The sequence below is a fragment of the Pan troglodytes genome, chromosome 1 (assembly GCF_028858775.2).
Source record: "Pan troglodytes isolate AG18354 chromosome 1, NHGRI_mPanTro3-v2.0_pri, whole genome shotgun sequence".
Lineage (NCBI taxonomy): Eukaryota > Metazoa > Chordata > Mammalia > Primates > Hominidae > Pan > Pan troglodytes.
The window spans coordinates 43991399-44017676 of record NC_072398.2 but is presented as its reverse complement, the minus strand read 5'-3'; the positions used below and the strand labels follow the sequence as shown (position 1 = coordinate 44017676).

The 26278-nt window shown below is 45.0% G+C and overlaps 3 protein-coding genes across 19 annotated transcripts in view; 1 reads left to right on the top strand and 2 right to left on the bottom strand.

Annotated features, from left to right (window-relative positions):
- Nucleotides 1–6871, top strand: part of CNTN2 (contactin 2) — a 34713-nt gene extending 27842 nt beyond the window's left edge. Inside the window, exons 20-24 of one of the 2 annotated variants that reach the window (XR_001711979.4) lie at nt 795–981; nt 1335–1447; nt 1920–2088; nt 2508–2764; nt 2949–3813. Coding sequence is in view for 1 of the 2 variants with exons in the window: in XM_016937093.4 (XP_016792582.1) it covers nt 795–981; nt 1335–1447; nt 1920–2088; nt 2508–2617 (579 nt within the window). In the remaining variant the exon portion in view is untranslated. Of the gene's footprint in view, nt 1–794; nt 982–1334; nt 1448–1919; nt 2089–2507 lie in introns of both variants that reach the window. The other variant, XM_016937093.4, reaches the window with a different exon arrangement.
- RBBP5 (RB binding protein 5, histone lysine methyltransferase complex subunit) overlaps nt 373–26278 on the bottom strand; it is a 50885-nt gene continuing 24979 nt past the window's right edge. For 4 of the 15 annotated variants that reach the window (XM_016937104.4, XM_016937114.3, XM_063810233.1 and 1 more), the window contains 4 exons: nt 26148–26217; nt 25504–25733; nt 23702–23893; nt 15014–17691 (listed from right to left, as the gene is read on the bottom strand). In XM_016937104.4, the coding sequence (XP_016792593.1) occupies nt 17663–17691; nt 23702–23893; nt 25504–25733; nt 26148–26217 (521 nt within the window). In that variant the 3' untranslated portion in view covers nt 15014–17662. Of the gene's footprint in view, nt 1542–6908; nt 6963–15013; nt 17692–23701; nt 23894–25503; nt 25734–26147; nt 26218–26278 lie in introns of those variants that run through there. The other 11 variants (XM_016937116.3, XM_063810277.1, XM_063810256.1 and 8 more) reach the window with 7 other exon arrangements.
- On the bottom strand, nt 12001–14432 carry TMEM81 (transmembrane protein 81). Of its 2 annotated transcripts, none has more exons than XM_054674017.2 (2): nt 14075–14432; nt 12001–13807 (listed from the first exon to the last, which is right to left on the bottom strand). In XM_054674017.2, exon 2 carries the CDS (start codon nt 13190–13192, stop codon nt 12425–12427), a length of 768 nt encoding a protein of 255 aa, XP_054529992.1. In that variant the 5' UTR covers nt 13193–13807; nt 14075–14432; the 3' UTR covers nt 12001–12424. The 2 variants fall into 2 exon arrangements, with proteins under 2 accessions (XP_054529992.1, XP_054529995.1); XM_054674020.2 differs by having other exon boundaries at nt 12001–13290; nt 14075–14423.

The window sequence follows — 26278 nt, the reverse complement described above, 5'->3', positions numbered from 1 at the left end:
CAGAGCCCATTCAGGCTGGCCTGTCCAGGGCTGCACAGAAAACAGCCTGAGCCGCTCTATGGACAGTTGATCATCCTGTCCCGGGGGAATCTGGGGCCCAGCAGTCTGGCCTGAGTCCTGGGCTCACTGAGAACTCCACAAAGGGGTACCTGTGGAGCAGATGGCAAGTGATGGGAAGCAAGAGGGAGAGAAAGAAGGAAAAGCAAGAAGAAACCATCAAGCTGGGCCTACTAGTGATAGCACAAGTTCATTCTAGTAGAGTACTCTAGATTTGAGTACAATAGCTTAGGCAAGCCACAGTGTGGAGATAATTCCAAACTCTGCCCTTGCCTCTGCCTTTGAAAGCATATTTAGCAGGTCTTCATGCTATGATTACCATGAAAATGGGTTTGCATTTATTAGGCAACCTTCAGAAGCTTGCTTAGGGCCAGGGGACTACTTTGCAGTACAAATAAGCATTTTCTGTCCCTTAGCAGAATGCCCACGGTAGCCCCCCAAGTTAATGAAATGAAATGGGTTCCAGCAGGCCATTGCTAGGTTGAGCCTGTGCCACCAGCTCCCTCCCTGACCCATGTCTTGAGCACCTTCCTTGAACTACGCACCAACAGACAGCAGGGACTCACACCCACATGGCCCTGCTGTCTGGGTGCTCATGATCTATTGTCCAAGTTCTGAGGCCTAAGACTGGGTCACAGGGACCAGGATGAGCAAGAGAGGAACAGAATGTGGGGCCCGGGGCAGCCCTGAGATCCTGGGCTTGACTACTACCCCTTGGGTACCCCCGCCTCCTTCAGATCCGCTACTGGAAAGCTGGGGACAAAGAAGCAGCTGCGGACCGAGTGAGGACAGCAGGGCTGGACACCAGTGCCCGAGTCAGCGGCCTGCATCCCAACACCAAGTACCATGTGACCGTGAGGGCCTACAACCGGGCTGGCACTGGGCCTGCCAGCCCTTCTGCCAACGCCACGACCATGAAGCCCCGTGAGTCTGTCTGCCTGGGGTGGGGGTAGGGCAATATTTTGGAGGGTGGGTGCCTCTGAGATCATTCCTTCCCCAATGATAAGACAAATGCTCTAGCCCACCAGCTCTGGGCTGAACAGAAATTAGGCAGCGAGCCTAATGGAAATAAGGGAATGGAATTCATGGCCCCTGAAGCGTCTCACACTTCTCCAACCTTTGGATTTTCATGGGCTTTGTTTCGTGGGCATGGGTGACAGAATGTGCTGGGTGTAACTGCTAGAGGCAAACATCCAGAGAAGGGCTGGCTAAAGGTGAGGGGGTGCAGGGTGCCAGGGAAACGTCTGGACATCTCTCCAATTCTTCCTCTCTGGCAGCTCCGCGGCGACCTCCTGGCAACATCTCCTGGACTTTCTCAAGCTCCAGTCTTAGCATTAAGTGGGACCCTGTGGTCCCTTTCCGAAATGAGTCTGCAGTCACCGGCTATAAGGTGAGGAAGCAATCAGCTAGGCCCAGAATGGGAAGGAACAGCTCCTCTGTGTTTCCAGTGAACATAAGCAGCAGCAATTTATAGCAAGAGGCATCTGAGTGAGACATAAGCAAAGGGTTTGTGACTGTGAGAGGAATGAAATTCATGAACTATTCTCTCAGTAACTTGCAGTAGAAACTATAAAAACGGGCAGATGGTATCACTGCAGAAAGGCAGAGTTCACAGGGGCAGTGATGGACTATGGGGATGGAGTATGGGGGTTCTTCTAGCTTAAGGAGTCTATGGAAACAGTTCAGTGGCCTGCAAGCTTTCCTCCACCAATGAGGAGCTTTGTCAATGGGGAGGAGGGGTGAGGAGGCTGGACCTCAAGAGCCCAGAACCATCGGGTCTCCTCCCAGTACCTAAAGCTGGGGATGACTCAACGATCAGCCCCGGTGTCAGGAAACTCCACCTGGAAACCTCCTTCCCACAGATGCTGTACCAGAATGACTTACACCTGACTCCCACGCTCCACCTCACCGGCAAGAACTGGATAGAAATCCCAGTGCCTGAAGACATTGGCCATGCCCTGGTACAAATTCGGACCACAGGGCCCGGAGGGGATGGGATCCCTGCAGAAGTCCACATCGTGAGGAATGGAGGTGCTGCTCCTCCCCTACCCTTATCCCCTCGAGAGATTCAGGATCCACCCAGATACCTGAGAGGATCATTCCCACCCAGGCCAACTCCAATCTCTACCCGCAAAGGAAAGTGGAAGGCAGGCAGGAACCAAGTGCAAAGTAGTCTTAGAACTGCCTCGCCGCCACCTTTCTACCCAGCCCCCAGAACATCCCCGAGGGCCAGGGAAGGGAGCAGGGTGCAGGGGGAGGCTGAGGACCAACCAGCAATAGCAAAGGGCCTACAAAGCACCGTAGGAGTCGGACTGAGAAGACCACCCAGCTGTCCGCTCCCAGGCCTGCAGCTGGCCCTGTGAGTCTCCTTAGGAAAGGTCTCAATCTTGCCACAAGGGTGGGGCTAGGGTAGTCCCAGGCCCAGCTGACTCAGCTTGTGCTGGTTTCAGGCACAAGCATGATGGTGGAGAACATGGCAGTCCGCCCAGCACCACACCCTGGCACCGTCATTTCCCACTCCGTGGCGATGCTGATCCTCATAGGCTCCCTGGAGCTCTGATCCTGGAACCCCTCCCTCTGCGCCGCAGCTGGACGCCACCTCCGACGGACACAGCCAGCCCCTTCCTGCTGCCAAGGTGGCCTGACACTGTGCCAGAGAGTGGCTGGTTTTAAATACCTACTTTAAACAGTGCCCTTTTTGTAGGAGGTAGGATATTTTATATTCTGCCGCAGGATAGAACCCACGCAAGGATTTTCTTTAAATTGAGAGGCACCAGGCAGTAACTTCCATGATGACACTGACGCCTATACCTGAGCTCTAGGCTGCCTGGAGGGAAGGAACAGGCCCATGGGAAGAAGGGGGTTTTAAAAACATGTCTTCAACTCAGCAGAGATGGAATTCTGGGACCCTATACGGACTCCGCCACTTGAGAGCAGTCCTAGGCCCGGCAGGAACACCAGACATGAACAGGTTGAAGAACTGGAGCGAAGTGCACACCTCACCATCTTTCAGTCTAAGGAAGAAGGGCAAGCCCTGGGACCAAGAACTCTCCTGCCTTCTCCCTTGAGCAGCAGCAAGGACCCTGACGCTGTCCCCGATAACTCCCTAGGGGCTCCTGCCTGCCCAAGCGGCTGAGAACCAGCGCCCCGATGCCTGAGGCTGGGAGCCTGAGCCCCTTCAGCTTTGAGGGGGGTGATACTCCAGGCTGTTTGGGGTGGGAGCCAAAAAAAGTTGAGAGGCCAGGGCCCTTGGTGGAAAGGGGCACCAGCCTTGGTCTGAGATAGTCACAACCCAGGTGACGATGCCCTCTCAGCCAACACTGCCAACCTGACCCTGTCATCCCGATTGACAGCGCCACTTCAGGTGGCTGGGTGACTAAAGGGCTTGTCTTGGTGGGGTCTCCCACCCCTCCAAGACCCATTCTGCACAGTCCCTCCAGGGTTTGGGCAGGAGATGGCCAATCATGCGCCCACCTCTCCCTCCAGTGCTGCCTGCAGTCAGCTCGGCCTCCCCGACCTGCAGCCCCAGACTCTGCTCTCCCAGCACTGACTCACTCCTGCCTGGGAGGGGAATGCAGCATTCATGCTGTGTGTCCTGGTATTGGGAGGTTTCTGGGAAGGGCAGAGGATAAATGTGGCCCTGCCTGCTCCCAGGTATACCTAGGACCACCTGGCCAGATCCGCTCCCAGACGGCCTTGGACTGCTTGCATTTCCCCGGAGAAAAAGGGGTTAATAAATGGGCCATCCTTTCCTGAGCTCTGGGTATACTACCAGTCACAGAACGTCAGAGCTGGAAGAAGCCTTAGAGCTCAACTTCTTCAAGCCCCTCACTTTACAGATGAGGAAATGGAGGTGGTCCAGAGAGGGTCTGGGATTCCCAAGGTCACACAGCCCAGAAGAGATGGGGCTGGGTTAAGAACTCGAGTCTTCCACCTTTCTGTTCAAGGCTGTTTGTCTACCCAGAGGAAGGAGGCACTGCTGAATGGCTATGGCCTGGCTAAGAAGGTGGTTAGTCAGTAGGGTATGAAAATTCTACTTCAAGGGGTTCGGATTGGTGATCATGGGGATTGGCATGGCTGGGTTCCAGTCCAAGGTGTGGGCAGAGCTTCTACCAAACTTCAACATGGAGGGCTGACTTGAAGCTCCCTGTCACCCTCACTCTTGCCCCAAGAAAAGAGGCCAAAGCAAGAGCAGATTCCCTAGGCAAGAGCAGCAGCACAACTAGGAAACCCCAAAGCCCATGCTCCGACAGGTGGCCCTTCACAGGGGGCAGCGGGACAGGCATCTTGAAGGGCATATGTCCTCGGAAGCTCCGAGCCTGTTTTCTGTAGTTTACAGTTAGAGCTCTATTTTGTTATGGTTTTTTAAACTTTCAAGTCCTGCTCTATTTTCCTGGGCAGGTTTATGTTGATGTTTACCCACTACAATTTTTTAAAAATATAAGCTCACATGCCTTTTCCCTGCCACAGCCAAACCCCCACTGCACCCTACCCACCCACCCCTAGCCCAGGTCAGCTTTCCTGGAGCTGGCTAATCAAAGCCTCCTCACCTTTTCCCAACCCTTACAAGCAAGGGTGCTAGGGGCTCAGCTATACGACCATTCTCCCTGACAGGGAGTCCAAACTTGGCCTAGCATCCCTCCTGGCCCCCCTCTGGCCACGACTTGGCCTGTGCCTGGTTCTCTATCAGAAAGGGGATGCTGAACAAAACCTCCTTCCAAGTTTTATCCAATTCGTTCTTCATTGCCTCGGGCTGCGTCAGGGGAAGCAGGGGACAGGTGTCCGGTTGCTGGGCCGAGGGAGGAGCTGGTTTGGCATAGGACCTAACCAGTGAAGCTGGAGGCTACAGCCACTAAACTTGCTTCAGGCCAACGATAGTTACTCACAAGTAAGTACCTTAATGCTAATGAGGTCCACTAAAAAGGGGAGGAAGGCAGACCTCCTGGGAGACCCACGAAGGGTTTTTAACCAGGGAAAACTGAGCCCCAGGAAAACCTAACCACTGGGCAGGCAGAATTTGTTTGAGGGATAGAACGACAATAAAATAAATGTTCCTGCAGCCTGAGATTTCAGGTAGAGTACTGACTAAGGTTTAATAAGACAATAGGTGACCTGAGGACATGCAAGCTTGTAAAATGCAACAGCCTCCTGCTAGAGTGACTTGTACATGAGCTTGCTTGCAGAAGACTAGATTAGATGTTTCTCAGGATCCCCTCCTGCGCAGGGGTTCTCTGATTTTCGTGTTCTCTGCCCAGATGGGCTGGGGGAGTTGAGAGTGTGCTTATTTTCACTGTGATCATGAGACCACAGTTCTGGGTTATCTCCTCTCACACATCAAGCCCCAGAGGAGGCGGCAAGAGGAACAGCCACAAACAAGTACTTTACCCCACAGCTTAGTGGCCAGTAAACACCCTGGGGACAAGGAAAAGGAACCACCTGTAGGCACCTCTCCAGGGCCTAGGGAGACAAGTGTCCTCTCTTCTGCATACATTTGGGCTCCCCTTACAGAGCCCTTTGCCCTGGCTCTCTGGTCCTTGTTGCTCTAACAGTCCAGATGTACACCCAGCCTCAGGGGGAAGGCAGCTCTCTCCAGACAGAGTCTCAGGGCCCAGCAAGGTCAGGTTATCTGCTTTCATTCAGGGCAACAAATGATACAAATGGTGCCAGGGAGTGGCAAGGCCATGGGGGTAGGTGGGGGTGTCTTTTTCTTTTCATAAAGTAACAACAGACGAGACTGAGGTTAAATATCAGAAAAAAACCTCTGGAATGACCTTCCTCATTCCAGGAGGCCCTGGAATAAGGAAGAGGCTTCTTTCTGAGGGAGCTTTGAGGAATTTTGACAGCTGTTGACATGGGATTTGGGAAAGGTGAAGCTGTGACTGGAGGGGCAGGAGATGGTCCAAGTGTCCATCCAGAGATGAGACTCTTAGAATCAAAGTGTTCAGCCCAGGAAGTCTTGGAGATCCCACCTTCTGTGGCCCTGCACCTTACGGGAAGCCATTAAGGGGGCTCATCTAGGAATTCTGGTTACAGCCCAGTGCTCATCCCAGCATATGCTGCCTCTTTAGGGCAGCCCCAAGGGCCAGCCAGCCTGTACTCTGGGCAAGAGCCCAAAATGGCTAGGAATGTTTGACTCCCTTAATCTCTTCCCCAGCTACAGAGGAATCTTTTCTCTGCCTGGTCTCAGAATGGGACTGCCAACTGGCTCATTGGTGGGAGACACAGTATCCTCAAACCTGTGGCCACTGGCATGACAGTGGTGCTCTGTCTCCCTGGGTGAGACCCACCCTAGGCTTCCTCCTGGATGTGATGGGGATTGCCAGAGAGGCTCTTAGCATAAAAGGCATTAGGTGGGCATTTTTCTGTGTGCCCCCAAAAAGCTCCATGGAAACAGGCACCTGGTAGCTGCGGAACACCCGTGGACTTGTGTATGTGGTCATAGGCTTTGGGAAGACAGGACGTAAAGGAAAATGAGAGAAACAAAATGGGTCAGATAGCTTTGGCCACAGCCCCAGGCAGCCTTTGGGGCCTATGACACTTAGTGCCCTTAGATGGGATACATCTTGCCTCGGCCCCAAGACTCCTCCAACTTACCCGTCCCATCAGGGGCCTGCACAGCTTAGAGAGGCTCACAGCTTGGCAAATGCTAGGGCTTCATCAGACCACTGACTTGACTCAGTGTTTGTTAAAATGGAACCACTCCCGTTGGCCTACTGTTTCTCTCCTGTACTTCTTGTAATGATAGTTATTTATTGACTCTGGTAGCAGGCAGTTCTTAAATAAAGATGGTTTCTCAACCTGTTGGGGAAGCTGGCACGAGCTGTGGGTGTTATCATCAGGCTAAAGCATACCTCCTTGTCCTGTTCTTCACTCCAGAGGCTTTTATCCAAGAATTTCTTTACCCCCTACACAGTGAAATATAAGTAAGTTACAACATACAGTCTATATTGCTTCATCCAGTCCCAGCAGGAGGGAAGAATTAGGCCAAGATCTTAAGGCAGGTCCAAGCAGAGCACAAGCAGGCATTTGGCTAGAATCAGTTGGCTTTACCTAATACAGTGGCAGTAAACAATGCTTATGTGATGGTACTGCTTCAAGGTGGCCTGATTTTTAAGACATCTTTGAGGTGTTGACTCAGTGGTCCCAAAGGAAAGTCTCCCTGCAGATATATTAATGATACCCAACTGGTGAGAACGAGGCTGCTGCCTCTACTCTTGGTTCACAGCAGCCACAAGGGTTTGAATTACTAGTCACTTTCCAGCCACACTTTCTCACACATTCGATAACCATTTATCAAACTTTTTTTTTTTTTTTTTTTTGAGACAGAGTTTCGCTCTTGTCGCCCAGGCTGGAGTGCAATGGCATAATCTCAGCTCACTGCAACCTCTACCTCCTGGGTTCAAGCGATTCTCCTGCTTCAGCCTCCTGAGTAGCTGGGATTATAGGCACCTGCCACCACAACTGGCTAATTTTTGTATTTTCTAGTAGAGACAGGGTTTCACCATGTTGGCCAAGCTGGTCTCCAACTCCTGACCTCAGGTGATCCACCCACTTCGGCCTCCCAAAGTGCTGGGATTATGGGCGTGAGCCACGTGCCCGGCCTATCAAACTTTTATTACAGATGAAAATGTGTGTGGAGATACACTTGCACGACTCTGCGTTTTGAGTCTTTCAGTGCAAAGCAGGTAGGGCTCCATGCTGACTACGCCCCCAGCTTTTTTCAGGGAAGAGGGAGATGGTGAATGGAGGCCTCAAGACTCATTAGCTGTGTGCCTGGAAGCCCAGGCTGACAACAAGCCTCCGGAAGGGGCCTGTACGGACACCAGTATGATATCACAAAGCGGTCATCTCTTCCACTTTGCCCCCAAAGGGGATGTGGGAACACCAGCCACTCTAAAACCCAAATATTAGTCCAGTCAGCATCCCCTTGACCCTGCAAAGGTAGATTACCTGCACAGAATTCAACAGGTTTTGCTTTACTAACACAACTGAGCATCTTTTGTTCTCTTCTCTGCTCAATCCCTTCACATCCTTGGAGTCAAAACTCAAGAGCCCAATGCACAGAGGGTTATAATGCCAGAACTGTGCAATAGTCCATCCCATGCTTGACTACTGGCTGCAACAGAAGACTGCAAAAGTTACTCAGTCTCTCCATCTGGAAAATGGGACATAGTACCCATCAGTCTTCCTCCCTCCTCAGCAATGTCATGTTGAGTTCATTAAAGTAGGATATTTTATGGTCTTCTAGTGTCAAGACTGCTTGCTTAAAGTACAGCAAGCTATCTCCTGAATGTCTCAGCAAGTTGTCCCGTACTGAATGCTTCATCAATAATATTCCTGAACTCATGTCCCGTACTTCAGTTTACCTCACAGGATCTCACTGGATCCTCACAATCACCTATTTCAAAGATGATGTCAGGTAGCTTGCCCCATTACACCATCAACATCAGAACAAGGCCCAGAACCCAGGTCTTCTGAAATCTATCCCCTCTGAAGTAAACAGAATGGGGGTAAGGGTATGTGTAAAATGTAAGATCTTTTTTAAAATAAGAGCAACAGTAAAATGACTCCCTATGCCTGGGCCTCAGTCAGTGGTTCTCAACCTTAGCCATATATCAGAACCATCTAACAACCTTAAACAACAAAGATGCTCTGAACTCATGATATACATCTAGGACACTGAGACAGCCTAGGAGCAATGACTCCCCAGTAGCAATGAGCACACCCAACATGCAAACCTTGGTTTCTCAATGCTACTCCCCACACTAAGAGGAACCAGGGTTCCTTGGGGAAAGACCAGATTCAGGTTTGGGGCAAGGAGAGTCCAAATGTGAATCTGAGATACCGTGTTGTACTAGAAGCAAGAAAATGCTCAATGTCAAATAAAACCACAGCAAAAGGGCAAAAGAGCTTGCCTGAGGGGACTCCTACTGGCCAAAATTGGGGACAATTTGAACATCAAGATAATGATCATTTGTACACCAAACCCCCATGACACGCAATTTACCTATGCAACAATCCTGCACATGTACCCCTAAACCTAAAAAGTTTAAAAAAAGATAAAATGATAATGGATTATATATAGCTCACTGAATAAGAAGAATCTATTGAGACCTCAAAAATAAAGAGGGTAAAAAGAGTAAGCTCTTCTTTACAGAGAAATGCAGGCTAATATAGGTAAGATGAACATAAAGAATTGCCAGTTTGCAGTCCCTAACATGTAATGTTCAACAAGGCAAAAACAATGGATGCCAAAATATGTGAAGAGTTTTTGGAGAGCCATATAATCATAAAGTATTACCCCACAGACTATGAATTACAAAGGGGAAAATACACACACACACACACACACACACACACACACACACACACATTGGTGGTGAGATCTGGCCATCCACCACCTTAACCAAATGATCAAGCTTATTATCAATAGTGGGTCAACCTTGGCTGGGCGCGGTGGCTCACGCTTGTAATCCCAACATTTTGACAGGCCGAGGTGGGCGGATCACCTGAGGTCAAGAATTTGAGACCAGCCTGGCCAACATGGTGAAACCCCATCTATAGGCGTGGTGGCACATGCCTATAGTCCCAGCTACTCAGGAGGCTGAGGCATCAGAATCACTTGAACCCGGGAGGCAGAGGTTACAGTGAGCCGAGATTACACCACTGCACTCTAGTCTGGATGATACACTAAGACTCCATCTCAAAAAACAAAAACAAAAACAAAAACATGAGCCTTGTAATGTGGTGCAGTTAAGTACATATCTACATAGGGCTCTTGTCAAAAATGTTTAAGATTCATTCCTCATGAATCTACTCATGAGGAAATGGCAAATACAAATTATGGAATCTTATCTAAGACAACTGGAGTAAATTATTCAACGAAATCAATGTCATGAAAGACAAAGGAATGCAGGAGATCTGTTGTAAAAGAAGATACTTAAGAGAAACATAACACATGAACTTCTATTTGATCCTGGATCAAAAATGAAATTAAAAAGCTGTTAAGATTTTGGATATTGAGGAGAAGTGAATACAGGCTGAGTATCCCTTATCCAAAATGTTTGGGACCAGACATGTTCCAGATTTCAGACTTTTTCAGATTTTGGCATCTTTGCATTATACTTATAGGTTAAGCATCCCAAATCCAAGAAATCCGAAATCTAAGCTCTTCCAATAAGCATTTCCTTTGAGCACCATGTTGGTACTCAAAAAGTTTCAAGTTTTGGAGCATTACAGATTTCAGGTTTTCATACTTGGGATGCTCAACTTGTATAAACTATATAAGATTAAGAAATTGTTAAATTTTGGCCAGGTCCAGTGGTTCACACCTGTAACCCCAGCACTTTGGGAGGCCGAGGCAGGTGGATCATCTGAGGTCAGGAGTTTGACCAGGCTGGCCAACATGGCGAAACCCCGTCTCTACTAAAAATACAAAAAAATTAGCCAGGCATGGTGGCGGGCACCTGTAATCCCAGCTACTCAGGAGGCTGAGGCAGGAGAATCACTTGAACCTAGGAGGCAGAGGTTACAGTGAGCTGAGATCACACCATTGCACTCCAGCCTGGGCTACAAGAGCAAAACTCCGTCTCAAAAAAAAAAAGAAAAGAAAGAAATTGTTAATTTTTTGTTGTTGTTTTTGAGACAGAGTCTTGCACTGTCGCCCAGGCTGGAGTGCAGTGGCGCAATCTCAGCTCACTGCAAGCTCCGCCTCCTGGGTTCACACTATTCTCCTGCCTCAGCCTCCCGAGTAGCTGGGACTACAGGCGCCCACTACCACACCAGGCTGATTTTTGGTACTTTCAGTAGAGACGGGGTTTCACCGTGTTAGCCAGGATGGTCTCGATCTCCTGACTTTGTGATCTGCCTGCCTCGTCCTCCCAAAGTGCTGGGATTACAGGTGTGAGCCACCGCGCCTGGCCAGAAATTGTTAATTTTCTTAGTGTGATAAAGATATTGTGGTTACAGAGAACATCCTTATTAGGAGATGCATACATGGTTTAAGAGTTAAGAGTTGCAATGTCTGTGACTAGCTTTCAAATGGTTTAACAAAATCAATCTATATTGAGAAAGATAATTGTGACAAAATGTTAATTCCTGGTGAATTTTGGTAAAGGTTCTATGCATGGTCACCAAACATTTCTTTCAGCTTTTCTATGGGTTTGAAATTTTTACAAGTTAAAAGTAAAATAAATAATAGAGATCCTTTGACCATAATTTAAACTGAATTAGCATTGTCAGGATTAGAGCTCAAGAACCTTTATTTTTCACAAGGTCATCCAGATGATTCTAACACACATCTAGAGAATCGCTGGTCTTTGGTTTCTGCTACCTCCTGTAGTCAGAGAAAAGTGAGAGGAAGAGATGTTGTAATTCTCTCAGTAGAATTAGCTCAGCTGGTGGCCAAGAGCCTTTCCCTGATGGTTCCACAAGCCAATTATCTCAGACACGGTCCGAATGGCCTCGGAGTCTTAAGACTGGATTTCCTATGGAGGAATCAAAGTACTAATCCTCCTTTGGGGGCCTTGGCTGCTGTAAGAAACCAATACTTGACCTTCCCAGGAATAGAAGCTTCAGGGCACTGAAAGAGCTAAAAGGACTGGAGTGGAGGCAAGCCAAGGTGCTGTCTGAATGGTAAGAGGAAACCTACCAGGTGAAGGATCTAGTGTTTTGCCAAGAAATTCAATTTAATACCAAACGGGATTTACCTGGGCAGAACAGGCAATTTGTTAATATTTAGTGACTGTTACACACCTGAGTTGGATGTCATTACTAACAACCCCTGCCATAGGCTTATGCACTGCACCCCCTGCCCCCAAAAGCAGACAACTGGTTTAATGTCTATTCTAAGAAACCTGAGGAAAATGAAGCCAGACTGATTATGGGACAATTTAAATAAATACAAGAAACTGAAGAGCAGAAAAAGTTAGGTCTCCATACAGCTACTGTGAATTACTTTTATTGAAAAAAAATGTTCACTAAAAAGGCTGAATACATCCCTCTACATGAATACACAGCTCAGAAGAGGGGAAATGGAGGTGGGGAGGCATCCAAGTCATAAAGGGTAGAAAATTTATGCAAGCTTCTTGGAACTCTTCCCAGGAACACAGGCAATGCTTGCAGTTTCCTGGGTACCCAATGGGCAGGGAAGATCAGGAAGAGATCCATGGGACATAAGGAAGTGAGATTACTGCGCATAGCTCCCAGGAGATTGTCCCCTCCATTTCTCCCACTCATTCTTTTGGCTGTGGGAGTGTTCCCTCTAAGCTGATCCACTACCCGCAGCTGGAACACTCCCCTAAAAAGCTAGCTTGGCTTCCTGGGCAGCCAGTTCTTCAGGAGCAAGGCTGTTAAGTTCTTGAAGCTGTCACCGCTGCAGGCCCCCCCTCAGCGCACAGAGGACAATCCTCACCAACACGCCACCAACCACTCCAATGGCAATTCCTATTCCCAAGGCTGACGCCACCTTCTTTTTCCACTTTGGGTGGTGAGGCTTGGAGTAGCTGTCCAGATTAACTTCCAATCCCTCATCTATTAACTTCTGATCCTCAGTAAGTGACTGATGGAAATTCAGATTCACCAAGTTAGGAGGAAGGACCCTCAACCCAAAATAGAGCCTCTTGACAAGTCTCAAGTTTTTTACCAGCTGCACATCACAGCGGTATGTCCCAGAGTCATACTCCTGAGCATATTTAAACTTCACGAAGTGGGAGTTGGCTTGGAAGGGTTTGAAGACCTCATCGTCAGTGGAGATGACACCTCGAGCAAGTCTCCAGGTGAACCGGAAAGCTTCCTGTCCAAACTCCAAGATGTCTGAACTCAGACAGCTAAGCTCAAATTCCTTGCCAATGAGAATGGTGAAATGGAGCATCCCACAGATCCAGTTGGTCAGACATTCTAAGCGCTGAGTCTGACATTTCCTTCTCACTCCATCAGGGCCCACCTCACAGACGGTCTCCTCCTTATAGCCAAGGCCACAGGTGACAGTACAGGTTGTGGCACTGATGATAACTTTCCCCACAGCTTCTTGCAGCTTCTCAGGGATGGCCAGTGTTTTAGGTGTAGTCACCACCAAAGGCAGGTAGAAGGCCAACCCCAGGCTCCCAAGGACAAAACTAGTGGCTAAAACCTTCATGTCTCGGTAGGCGTTTTGCCACCCTCAGCCAGCACCCACAAGGTATTCCAGTTGAATCCTCTATAAATCATAACTTGATTCCTTTGACATGAGATATCCTTCAAAGTCAAAAGATATGATGCATGTATTGTCAATAAAACAACACAACTTAATAAATAAAAGTCCAGTCCTTATAAACAGGTGAGGCCACAAGGCAGGAAAAAAATCACAATGGTGTTGCTTTACTATCTATCGTTGTTAATAAAATAACCACCTTACCTACTAGTCTTCATGCTTTTTTTTTTTTTTTTTTTTGAGGCAGGGCCTCACTCTGTCAACCCAGGCTGGAGTGCAGTAACATACATGATCACAGCTCACTGCAGCCTCAACCTCCTAGGCTCAAGTGATCCTGCCACCTCAGCCTCCTAGGTAGCTGGGACTACAGGTGCAGGCTATCACACCTGGCTAATTTTTCTATTTTTTGTAGATACGGGGTTTCACCATGTTGTCGAGGCTTGTCTCCAACTCCTGGGCTCAAGCAATTCACCCACCTCAGCCCCCCAAAGTGCTGGGATTACAGGCATGAGCCACCGCGCTGGCCGTTTTCGTGTTCTCTTAATGACTTTAAATCCACCTCTTGGGAAGACAAAGAAGAAAAGACTTCAGAAACTGAAGTAAATTTCCAGATTACCTCAAATGCATAGTGAAGTTACACTCTTCCTCACCCTTCCCCTTCCCCTCTATAAACTAGGATCTAAATTAAGGGTTTCAAAAGCCCCAGTTAAATGTCACCAAATAAAACAAATACTAAAGTCTAAAAAAAGGAAGATTAACTTGAATTAATGTTCCTAAACTTCCTATAAAAAGGATTAAGAACTCTGGACTAGGAGGCAAGTAACTTACCCTTCCTGAATTTCTGTTTCCTCCTTTGTAACTTAAGACCTCCTTGCCTATCTGAGGAAGGTCACTTAGAGCATTGAATGATATACTGTACGTGAGAACACTTTGTAAAGTGTGAAACACTGTTCAATGTGTAAGGAATTTTAAATAGAAATGGAAATTCATAAAGACAAGGGCCAAGATGACCTTTTCAAATCAGAATGTTTAAGGTTATGTTAAAGGCAGCTCCTCTCCCCCTTTTAGGCACTCTTCCTTCCCAAGGATACAAAGATATATTTTGAGTGAGAGGATGCATGATGCTCCCTGACTCTTGGCCTACTCCCTTTACCCTACAGAATAGAGCTCATTATTCACGTAGGTCAAGGTTGCTATGAAACAGCTATGATGTCAAAGATGGAGTTCTCAATCACATAAAAGATTAATAAGTAGACCCTCAAGTTTGACATTAAAATCAAAGACTTACATAGACTTTGTGAAACATCTTATCTTTAGGAGACAACGAGCATTTAATAAATTTTAAAGCTGCTTCATTCAAAAAAAAAAAAAAGGCTAATAAGAATTCAGCCGTACTTACTTAGACTTGAAGAAAGGTCCTTGGAAGGCGGGAACTTCCTAGCATGCATTTTTGTAACCTCCAGAATGCCTAGCCCTACGGCCTCTTCAGAGTAATTGCAAAACTATATTGAGTTAAATAATTGGAAGACAGATCATTCCTAGATGATCTTTTTGATCAACAACTTTTCCACTTGCATCATTTATTTACAATCTCATCTAGAGGCAGAAATCTAGACTACCTGTCCACTCCCTATCCCTTCCAGATCTATCTTTCCACACCGAAAGATCTAGTATCAACACAGGAAATCACATTTTCCTTTGTACTAAAGCAAAGTGGCCAGAGAGTTCCAGAAGTGAGCAGTGTTTACAAATAAACATCTACACCTGTTCTTTAATAAACATCCAATTTTATTTACAAAGCATTAAAGCTTCAGCAAGAAGTACCCAAGGCTAAGTCTCATCTTGTACAAAACTACAGATTTTTTTTTTTTTTTTTTTTTTTTTGAGATGGAGTCTTGCTCTGTCACCCAGGCTGGAGTGCAGTGGCGCAATCTCAGCTCACTGCAACCTCTGCCTCCTGTATTCAAGCAATTCTCCTGCCTCAGCCTCCCGAGTAGCTGGGATTACAGGCGCCCGCCACCACGCCCAGCTAATTTTTGTATTTTTAGTAGAGACGGGGTTTCACCATGTTGACCAGGCTGGTCTCAAACACCTGACCTCAGATGATCCACCAGCCTCGGCCTCCCCAAGTGCTGGGATTACAGGTGTGAGCCACCGTGCCCAGCCCAGAATATTTTTAAAAACAAAATTTTGGGGGTGGCAGGGCAGGGATGACAAAAAGGAAGAAGAGAATATACATATATTGTACAAATCAAATAATTCAAATTGAAATGGATAGAAGGTTTTTTAAAAGTTGAAAAAAAAATTCCAAAAACATAAATAATTATTAGGAGCTACTGCCAGAGACAATCTGACAGGGCTGAAGATGATTTTCTCAGTAGCCAGTTTAGGAGGTGGACATAGCACAAACATCCAAATGCACAGGCAGAGGAAACCAAGCTACTTCACACATGGAAAGATGGCAGAAACCCTCTAAGTCCCATAGTTTGCACACTGCTGCAGTGTACAGTGCAGAGGACTGGAATGGATATAATGTCTGCAAAACAAAAACATGTCTAGTGAGCCATCTACTAATCTCGACCACTGGTCTAACTCATGACAGTCTCAAAATGAATATTTAAGAAAAAAGTAGTGGCATCTAAAAATATAGACGTTTTGCAACTGATTCAGGGAGAGCTCTTTCTTCAACTACTGAATATACTGGTTCTAAATGACGGAGTGAGACAAAGAGGCTCTTGCTGACGTGCTCTACTTTGATTTCTATCCTAAAATCTAACAGGTAATCAATGTGTTTGGCTACCTATAGGAGCATCCACCAACTGATATCATTTTTTTTTTTTTTTTTTTTTGAGATAGAGTCTCATTCTGTCACCTAGGCTGGAGGGCAGTGGTGCGATCTCCACTCACTGCAACCTCTGCCTCCCAAGTTCAAGTGATTCTCCTGACTCAGCCTCCAGTGTAGCTGGGATTACAGGCATGCACCACCACGCCCAGCTAATTTTTGTCTTTTAATAGATACAGGCTTTCACCACGTTGGCCAGGCTGGTCTTGAACTCCTGACCTCGGGTGATCAACCCGCCTTGGCCTCCCAAAGTGCTGGGATTACAGGCGTGACCCACCACGCCCGGCTCACCAACTGATATATTTCACAGTAAGCACAGTATTTAAATTCTCCTTTTAAAATATTGAAGAAAAAAAAAAAAAGACGATCCAGATTAAGCACTTCCAGTCAGCTAAAAACGCCACTCAGAGAAGCTACTGAGCCCTTTTCACACCTGGTTTCCTAATGGGATTTTCAGAGAATTTCAAACACCAAATGTACACATCTATCCAATCTGCTATTTTTATATAAAGAACAACAAATGTCAAAAAAAAAGCTAAGCAACCTTTCACAGAAAGGAAGTGACTGAAAACACAGTAAGAAAAAGGAGCACAGGTATAGGCAGGGAAAAATGCAATGACTGATGAGGATAGATTTCCACAGGCAGTGATACAAAAAATTCACCTTGATCTTTGATTTGAACTATGTGGTTGCTGCTTTGATTCTGGATGGTTTTACTTTACTCCTTGCATAGATTCCCCTACCCCAGTAAAAAAGTAGCTTGTTGAGAGACACCTGGGTTTGTTTCCATCTCTGGAAGCCAGCACAGGTAAAGCAATATAAACTATTGATGATTCTTTGCTGGAGATGGATAAAACTAGCTATCTTCAAAAACCATGATTAATGACAATGAACCAATATTGCAGGGAAACATGCAATGAGAGGAAAACAAGGGAAAACCCTGAATTGTTACAGCCCAGCTTCTTGAGCAAAACGTGGTATGAGAGGAAGAGAGGGCCTTCATTGTTTCCTTTCTGAAAATTTGAAATCTTTCAAGCACTTTCTTTTCTGCCCATCCTTTGCACACAATATGGAAATATAGGAGGTATCTGGGGAGAGGAGAAGTTTAAAATGAGAGTATCCAACAAAAGCTTTCCTAGGATACCAGTAGCAAAATTTCAGATAAGAAGTCACTCAAAGACATGCATTGAGGACCGAAGGCAAATGGGAGATAGGAAATGACATGTCAAAATGACGCTGGGTACAATAAAGTTAGATGAGCAAAACATAAGTATCTTTTCTCCAGCAACATAACTAAGCATCAAAGTTTAAATGAGTCAAAATTCCTATCTGATGTCTTCACAAATCTTCATTCCTGAGAGTCTATTTGGACTTATGCTTGAAAGGGAAGGGAAGGTCGTATACTCTTCTTCCATAATTCACTTCTTCATTTAAACATAAAATTCACCCTCCCACCTCCTGGGTGGGAGGCACAGGCCTTTGTTTTAAATTAAAGTCAATTTTCAAATGACTGACACAGTGTCCAGAGGCCACATGATGGCAAAGTGAGAAAGAATGAAGAACTTCGAAGGTCTTCATAACAGTTCTGAGATTGCTCCTCCTGCTAAAGAGATTAGACACAAAAAGATTTCTTTTAGCTTCAATTTAGACCAGTTACTTGTAAGAACAGAAATACTGAATGCTGGATGATGCATTAGAAGCACACGTGGACCAAGAAATTCCCCTTTTTAAGAAAAGCCATAACCAACTCCAACTCCCAATTACTCTTTATTGAACAAAAAACAATCCAAATCCAAAACCCCCACCCCAATACTTTCCTCAGTACTGTCCCAAAGGGTTGGGGGAAAAGCAAAATGATCAGAGTTCTATTTTTTCTAAGCTGCTAACCATGCTCTGAGGTGCTAACAAATAATGTTTAACATTCCAAAAAGTGCAATGAGGAGAGGAGAAGAAATTTTAGGGTACCACACCTTTCAACCCTTCATATATTTTAAAGATTGATTAGTCACTAAATGATTAACAAGTGAGCAAGAAACCCTTTTCCCAGCACCACAGCTCCTTAAGTGACATACTTATCACCTTAGAATCCCAAATATGGTGAAATGTTCGTGAGAGCTACTGTCCACATTGCTACACACCAACAATGATCGATAAATAATATCCTGAATAGTACAATGAAATGAACACTTCCCTGATTATTCCATAGAAGCTGCTCAACCTCTGAGAGACATCGTTAAATGAGCTGCTGTGAAATATTAACTAGGAAGTGTAAAAAGAGAAGAAGGTGAAGAAAATCCTCCCAGGTGTCATTTGGAATGGCAGAGAGCATGCCACTTGAAGGTATAATGGTTAAAAAATAATCGCCCAAACTATGAAAGAAAAGTACCCATTTATATAACTTTGATTTTTGAAGTTCCTGCACAAATGAAAACTGGCAATAAAAATATATTCACATGTGCCTGAGAACAGACTGAAGTTACAATGAGATACAAACTTTCTACTGAATGTTACGCTGTTAAAAATCAAATTTAAACTTTTCATAGTTCAGTCAGATTAAAAGCTTACTTAGCAATGGTTTTTCAGATCTCTCTCAACATAAATCACAATGAATTCCTTGCATTGATTTTTTATTTATTTATTTTTATTTTTTTAGACAGAGTTTCACTCTTGTTGCCCAGGCTGGATTGCAATGGCGTGATCTCGGCTCACTGCAACCTCCGCCTCCTGGGTTCAAACGATTCTCCTGCCTTAACCTCCTAAGTAGCTGGGATTATAGGCGCCCACCACCATGCCTGGCTAATTGTTTTGTATTTTTAGTAGAGACGGGGTTTCACCATGTTGGCCAGACTGGGCTTGAACTCCTGTCCTCGAGTGATCCACCCGCCTCGGACTCCCAAAGTGCTGGGATTACAAGCGTGAGCCACTGTGCCCAGCTGCATTGATTTTTAAAAAACCTCCTGTGATAGAAAAATCCACTCCACAAGACTCAATATCATGCCTTACCACTTTAAAGCAATTTTCACCAACTATTCCCACAGGTACCCTGACCAATTTAGTTGTAATCATCTAAAAATGAATACAACATTGCCATTTTAAACCTAAATCATAATAGGAGAAAGTGGCTTGATCACTAATCAACAGCATTAGTAATAGGCACTCAAGATGACTAATGAGCTACCTTATACTGGTTAGCTGAGGGCAGCTCATGTTTCTATACTGTCCTTGTTTTTCTGAATAGACAAAATAAATAAATAAAAGTCAAACAAAACAAAAGCTTGTTGAGGCATCAGGCAACAAATCAAAACCAGAGCAAGCAGTACTATGAGCAAGATAAGATACACAGAACTAGCAATATAGAAGACTCCAGCCAATTTAAAGACCTGACGCAGCAACTGCCCCCAAGGAAACATATTATTTAGCTACAACATAAAGGAAATCTCCAGTAATGTAATAAGTAGGAAAATTCAGCTCAAAATGACCAGCTATTATTGGTACTTTCCAGTAGCAGCCCAATCTAGGTTGGCCTAAGAGAACACTGAATCATGATTTCAAACCCTACCTTAGTTAGTTAATAACATCCCACAGAGTGAGAAAGACTACCTCGATTCTAGCAGGAATTCATAAATTAGTCTTCACAAGGAAAGGAAGGAAAGAGGGAGGGGAGAGAAAAACAAAGAGAGAGAAAAAAAAGAAAACTACCAAGCATAAAAAAAAAAAAAAAAAAAAAAATCACAGATTCAGTAAGTGACTTGGAGGTGGTTCAGAGCCCTAGGGTGATGGGCTGGCACCAGGGCAGTGGTGTAGCGCAGCCCAAGACAGGGAAATCTGCATGGTGCCTGTCCACTCCCAGAAATGTCGCTTCTGCTCACTTTGGCCCTTGCCATCTCCAACAGACCCAGGTGTGCACCAACCCCTTCATGTCTACCATCCCATGAGGCCTTTAGAACATGTATGTAACCGACCACACCTTTGTCCCACTTTATTACTGATGTTTTTACTGCCAAGGAGCCCTAGCTCTTGGGCAATCCTTGAGCAATCACAGACAACTAGGAAACTGGTGATTCTGCTCACATCTCAAGTTTCTGGTCTCAGGACTGTCCTCTGGAGAGTATTTAAAGTAACTAAGAAGCATTTGATAGATAGTGCAGACTATGTTCGCCTGGTCCTTCCAAAAAGTCCCAAGCTCAGGGTTACCCTCACCAAGCTTCACTTTGGGTCCTCATTCACATAGAAAAATGTCCACATGAATGTGGGCCCTCTAGTGCTAGCCAACACTGACAAGCTGTTTGATAGGAAACAATTTTCTATAGCCCCAGATTCCAGATGGCCAGATTATCTCTATAGTGGTCTGTCTGCCAATTTTCCCTTGAAATGCATATTCTCCTGTTGCAACAGACAACAGACTATGGTAGCTTTGTTAGGGCTGATCAGTTTATGGAACAGTTTCTACAGTAACTGGTCAACTACAGATATTAACAAACAGTTGTCATTCATCTAACTTGGGTAGTAACACAGCCTACAACTATAATCCTACATTCAAATGATTTGGCTCAAATGCAGAAGTTGTCCATGGGGCAGGGGGCCAAAACCTTGAATCTACACATACAACCCTCAGACCGGAGTGATTTTTGAAGATGGTTTGGCCTCAGAAGTTTTGCATCAGGTTTCCTTTCTTAATACCTGGTGGAAAATCTACAATGACTATATACTGGCTTTTACTGAAAAACTCCAAGGTGTGGAAGAATATGAGATCCAAATGCCAGAGTTTCCCTGAGTGCTCTTGATGGGCCATATGCAAATCAGCAGCAGGTACCAGTCTGACTTAGAGCCCTCCAAGACGACCACGTTACTGGATAAAGCCCTACCCTCACCCAAACAATCCCATATAAAAACATGATAGGTTGCCCTAAAACAGACTTTTGATGGAATTATCTGTGATATCCAATTTCATCACTCTCCCCAAAATTTTCAACCTTCACAAAGATCCAAACCACTCTGCAGCTGGTCAATAAAGCCAGATGTAATCCTTCTGTGGAAGTCTTGGAACTATACCTCAATGCCCCTTTGAGGTTTTTGGGTTGTTTTTTAATTATTTTTTTCTTTTGTAGAGACAGGGTCTCACTATGTTGCCCAGGCTTGTCTCGAATTCCTGGGCTCAAGCAATCTGACCGCCTCAGCCTCCCAAAGTGCTGGGATTACAGGTGTGAGCCATTGCACCTGGCTGGTTTTATTTTTGTTTGAGACAGGGTCTCACTCTGTTGCCCAGGCTGGAGTGCAACAGCGTGATCATAGCTCACTGCAATATCAAACTCCTGGGCTCAAGCGATCCTCCTGCCTCAGCTTCCTATGTTACCAGGTGGGCCACAGATGTGCACCACCACGCCTGGCTAATTTTTTGATTATTTTGTTTCCCAGGCTGGTCTCAAACTCCTGGGCTCAAGCAATCCTCCTGTCTTGGCCTCTCAAAGTGCTGGGATTATAGGCATGAGCCCCTGCACCCAGCTCAAGGTTTTTTCTTGTTTGTTTGATTGGCTTTTACATAGATGGGGTCTCACCATGTTGCCCAGGCTGGTCTTGAACTCCTGGGCTCAAGAAATCCTCCTGCCTCAACCTCCCAAAGTGCTAGAATTACAGGCGTGAGCCTTATTTACCATAATTTCCTTTTGAAAAGCACATGATTAGGGATAGACACGTTTTAAGATGCTAGGAGATTATGTCCTAAAGTGTTTTAATTAATTATGTTTGGCCACATTTTAAATCACCCTTAAAATATTTTAGCTCTCCAGGCCAGGGAAATCTATTTAAACTTTAAATTGCATTTCTTCTGTAGTGGCATCAGTGTGTGCAAGAAGTGGGTTTGGAAGGATTGTTTTTATTTACATCTAGTCAATCTGCAATCTTTGTTGGCAATGCCCACGACTGCTCCAGGCTACTTTACAATATATACAAACATGCCGGGCATGATAGCTCACACCTGTAATCCCAGTACTCTGGGAAGCTGAGGTGGGTGGATCACTTGACGTCAGGAGTTCAAGATCAGCCTGACCAACATAGTGAAACCCCACCTCTACTAAAAAAACACAAAATTAGCCAAGCATGGTGGCGCATGCCTGTAATCCCAGCTACTCAGGAAGCTAGGTAAGAGAATCACTTGAACCAGGAGGCAGAGGTTGCAGTGAGCTGAGATCGCACCACTGTAATTCAGCCTGGGGACAAGAGTGAAACTCCGTCTCAAAAAAAAAAAAAAAAATATATATATATATATATATATACACACACACACATACACACACACACACGCACACACACACAGCATTATATGTATATATACACAAACACAGCCTTAGGTGGGTTGAATGTGGACGTGGTAACCATCAGTGCACCACCATAAATGTTGTCGGGAAAAAAATATTGGTACTCAGTGGTATGGTGTTGGGCTATCAAAAACTAAAGTCTAAATCTAGTAAACTTGAGGTGGAATACTCAAAATGATGAATAACTGTCTATTTCAGCTTCTCTGTAAGAGAATTCAGTTTACAGACAATGATTAAATGATGTAAGCTATAAATTAAACAAAGAATTCTGTTTTGCACTCTAGTCCACACATTTAGATTAAAATTTTAAAGTCGGGGGAGCCTGAATACAACCACTGATACGTTATCAATCCTATCTTTGAGTCTACCAAACTAGCCACAAAAAAATTGAGAATACTGTATTAACTAAAGCAGTGCTTCTATATAAAGCAAAAAAACAATTTCCAAAGCCCAATGTTTACACAGAAATGGATTCTAATTTGATTAACATTTTCTAAACAAGAGACCAATTAGCCTAGGCTCACAAGTATTTGGTAAGAAACAGAAATTGTTTTCTGTCCCCCAATAAAAATCCCTCAGTAATATAAAAGTGAGAAAACTCAAATATTATGTATCAAAAGGCTTAGGTGTTAAGAAACTACACAGATACTGTAGTTTCTGTCTTTTTGATCATTTCCTCCTGTTTTCAGATATTGGAAAAAAATCAAAAACCAAAACAAACCCCATCTTCTTCCTTAACACGATGGTACTAACAATTTCATTATTGCTTCTGGAATACTAAGAGAGAGAAAGCACTACCTGTGGGATCTGAACAATTTGAAGAGGGAGAGAAAAGATGCTACAGTGAACCAGTCAAGGACTATATAAAACAAGCTTGTACTTCTGGCTACTTGTCTGGCTCTTTGAGACAAAACAAACAAAAAACCTAAGAACAAATACAGATGAAGAAATGAATTAAACCAGAGGTTCTTACCCTTCTTTGGGTCATGAATTCCTACAGGAATCTGATGAAAGCTATGGACATCTTCCCCAGAAAAATATTCACATAATATTTTGCATATAACATCAGGGGAATGTAGATTTATTGAAAACTATTTACAGACCCAAGGTTAAGAGCCGCTGAATTAAGCCAAATCTGGTTTAGCCTGCCCTTAGCAGCAGCTTAAAATTCAGAAATTATCTGCTGCTGGGAAAAAGGAGGGAAGAGAGGGGGAAAAAATGTTGCAGTTAAATGAAGTCAAGGGCTATACAAAGCAAGGCCACGAAGCAAGCCAGACAATGCTCCCAATGTGTCCTTACCTGTCAAGGGCTGGCTGAGTTCCGCCTGCACTTTACCCTTCGCTGATCCTTCCAGAGGTAAACCTCTGTCCCCTTTGTAGAGTTTCGGTTTAAATGGAGAATCTTTCTCTTTACCTTTTGATCCTTTAGGCCGGCCTGCTTGCTTCTTCTTGGATTTGCCATCCCCCTTCACACCCAGTAGTGGATGGACTTCTGTAGGACAGACAGGCATGGAAAGGAATCCACATGACACCAGTCTCATCACCCCAACCACAACTTTGTTGATCAAAGAATGCTGCTTTGTGTCCCAGATCAATTAATAATTATAAAGAGAAAAGTTTGTCTTATTTCTATAAGTATAAAACAGTGGTCATTAAATGAGAGATAGTTGCTTGGCCGAAAGGCACACATGGCTTATATTAAGCTGTCCAATCTGTGGCCCACAGGCTACATGCAGCCCAGGACAGCTTTGAATGTGGCCCAACACAAATTCATAAATTTTCTTAAAACATTATGAGTTTTTTTGCAATTTTTAAAAATCTCATCAGCTATCATTACTGTTAGTGTATTTTATATGTGGCCCAAGACAATTATTCTTCCAATGTGGCCCAGGGAAGTCAAAGATTGGACACCCCTGGCTTATATGTTCATGCCAAGCCACAGTAACTCTAAATTGAACAAGTAGCTGAAAGATGCACTAATACTATCAAACCAAGCCAGAAGAAGGAACACACACAGATGCACACACACATACACAGAGAGGCATGTGAGAGCAGAAAGAGAATGGGCTTTGGAACTAGAGAGACTAGAATGAGAATCCTGACCCCACCACTTCTGTGAGACTTTAGGCAAGTTTACAGAACCTCTTACACATAACCTCAGCCTAAATTTTCTCCTTTAAAAAGCAGGTAAAACAACTTGCAGGGTTGATGTAAAAGTCAGCAATGGTACATATACCAAACAGTGTCTGAAACAGAGTAGACACAGAAATCGATAGCATCAGGAAAATACGTAGTTGCAAAATGTGATCTGCAGTTAGCTAAAAGAAGAGGAAGGGCCGGGCGCAGTGGTTCACGCCTGTAATCCCAGCACTTAGGGAGGCCGAGGCAGGCGGATCACTTGAGGTCTGGAGTTCGAGACCAGCCTGGCCAACATGGCAAAACCCCATCTCTACTAAAAATATGAAAATTAGCCAGGCGTGGTGGTGCATGCCTGTAGTCCCAGCTACTCGGGAGGCTGAGGCAGGAGAATTGATTGAACCTGGGAGGCGGAGGTTGCAGTGAACCAAGATCATGCCACTGCACTGCAGCCTGGGCAACAGAGCGAGACCCTGTCTCAAAAAAATAAAATAAAATAAAATAAATAAAAATAAAAGAGAAGAGGAAGAAGGATGCTCAACGGTAAACACACACCCCCATCCATCCCTACTTATCCCAAGACATGATAATAAAGGCTTCCCAAGTCAGACTCTAAAAGGTGGCAGGAAGGATGAAATGATTGTCCAAGTCTAACTAGTATTTTACATCTAATAAAACCACTCTACGGGGAAACATTTAAAAGAAGAATGGTATAATAAACTCTGAGCCGGCTGTCAGAAGAATTAAAGTGCAGCATCTTAGGCAAAGTACTGAAGGGCAGAATTTCTCCATTTTAAGAGAGAAGTGAACACAGATGCAATCATTATAAAGTTGTAAAACACTATAAAACAGACTCATGGGAAAATTCCTCTAAGGTGAAATCGCTCAAACAGGAAATTACCAGGTTGCGCTGGGGAGTGAGTAGAGAGTGGCGTCTGCCAGGCCAGAGGGAGATGTAGCTCTTACCGTCATTTGGTACTCCTTGAAGTTCTATATTGGTTGTTTTGGGTTTCTTCTTAGGTGGCTGGGACCCATCTGCTGAGGACTGCCTCTTCTTCTCTGAACTAGCCCCTTCATCCATCAAGGAGGTTTGGACTGCATCCGGTGGGGGGCCGTAAGGATTTTCTTCTGGGTCTTCTACCTCAGGGGCAATGGGTAAATACAATAGAGCCTTTGAATCTTCCAGCTCTTCATCACTATTTGGAGCAGGATCAGACAAGGGATTGGAAAAAAGAGGAGATAGTTGCTTAAACCATGAGCCCTTCCTCTATCACCTATATTAAGCATAAGCAACAGGTATGGATCTAGAACTTTAAGAAAGCCAAGAAGAATACAAGGGAATCAAACAATGTAATTGATAAAATTGGTGATAAAAATAAACAGGATAAATGAATTATTTTGGTTCCTTAAAATTCTCTATCAGGGAGAAGTGAAAGGAACATAGGACTAGAGAAGAAAGGCTACATTGGATTTCTTGTACACCAAACGAGTTATCTCTTTTAGCTAATAAGCAGACGGGACTGAAGGGATAGCCAGGGAAACTGCGGAGTACTCCCCCAGAGGCCAGGAGCAGCAGTAGCCAAGGTGCCCAGCCTTCCGGGCCGGCTCACCTGCTACAGAAGGCAGCAATAGGGTCCACGCTGGTGACATCCACTTCCTCATCTTCTGCAGCATCAGCCCCTGCAGGACAGAAACACAGGAGATGTTTGAGAAGAAGTGAAAAACTGCTTTTTATTTGCAG

What these genes read in the sequence shown, in the direction of transcription:
- TMEM81 (XM_054674017.2), bottom strand. Translation starts at nt 13,192, where the DNA reads ATGAAGGTTTTAGCCACTAGTTTTGTCCTTGGGAGCCTGGGGTTGGCC.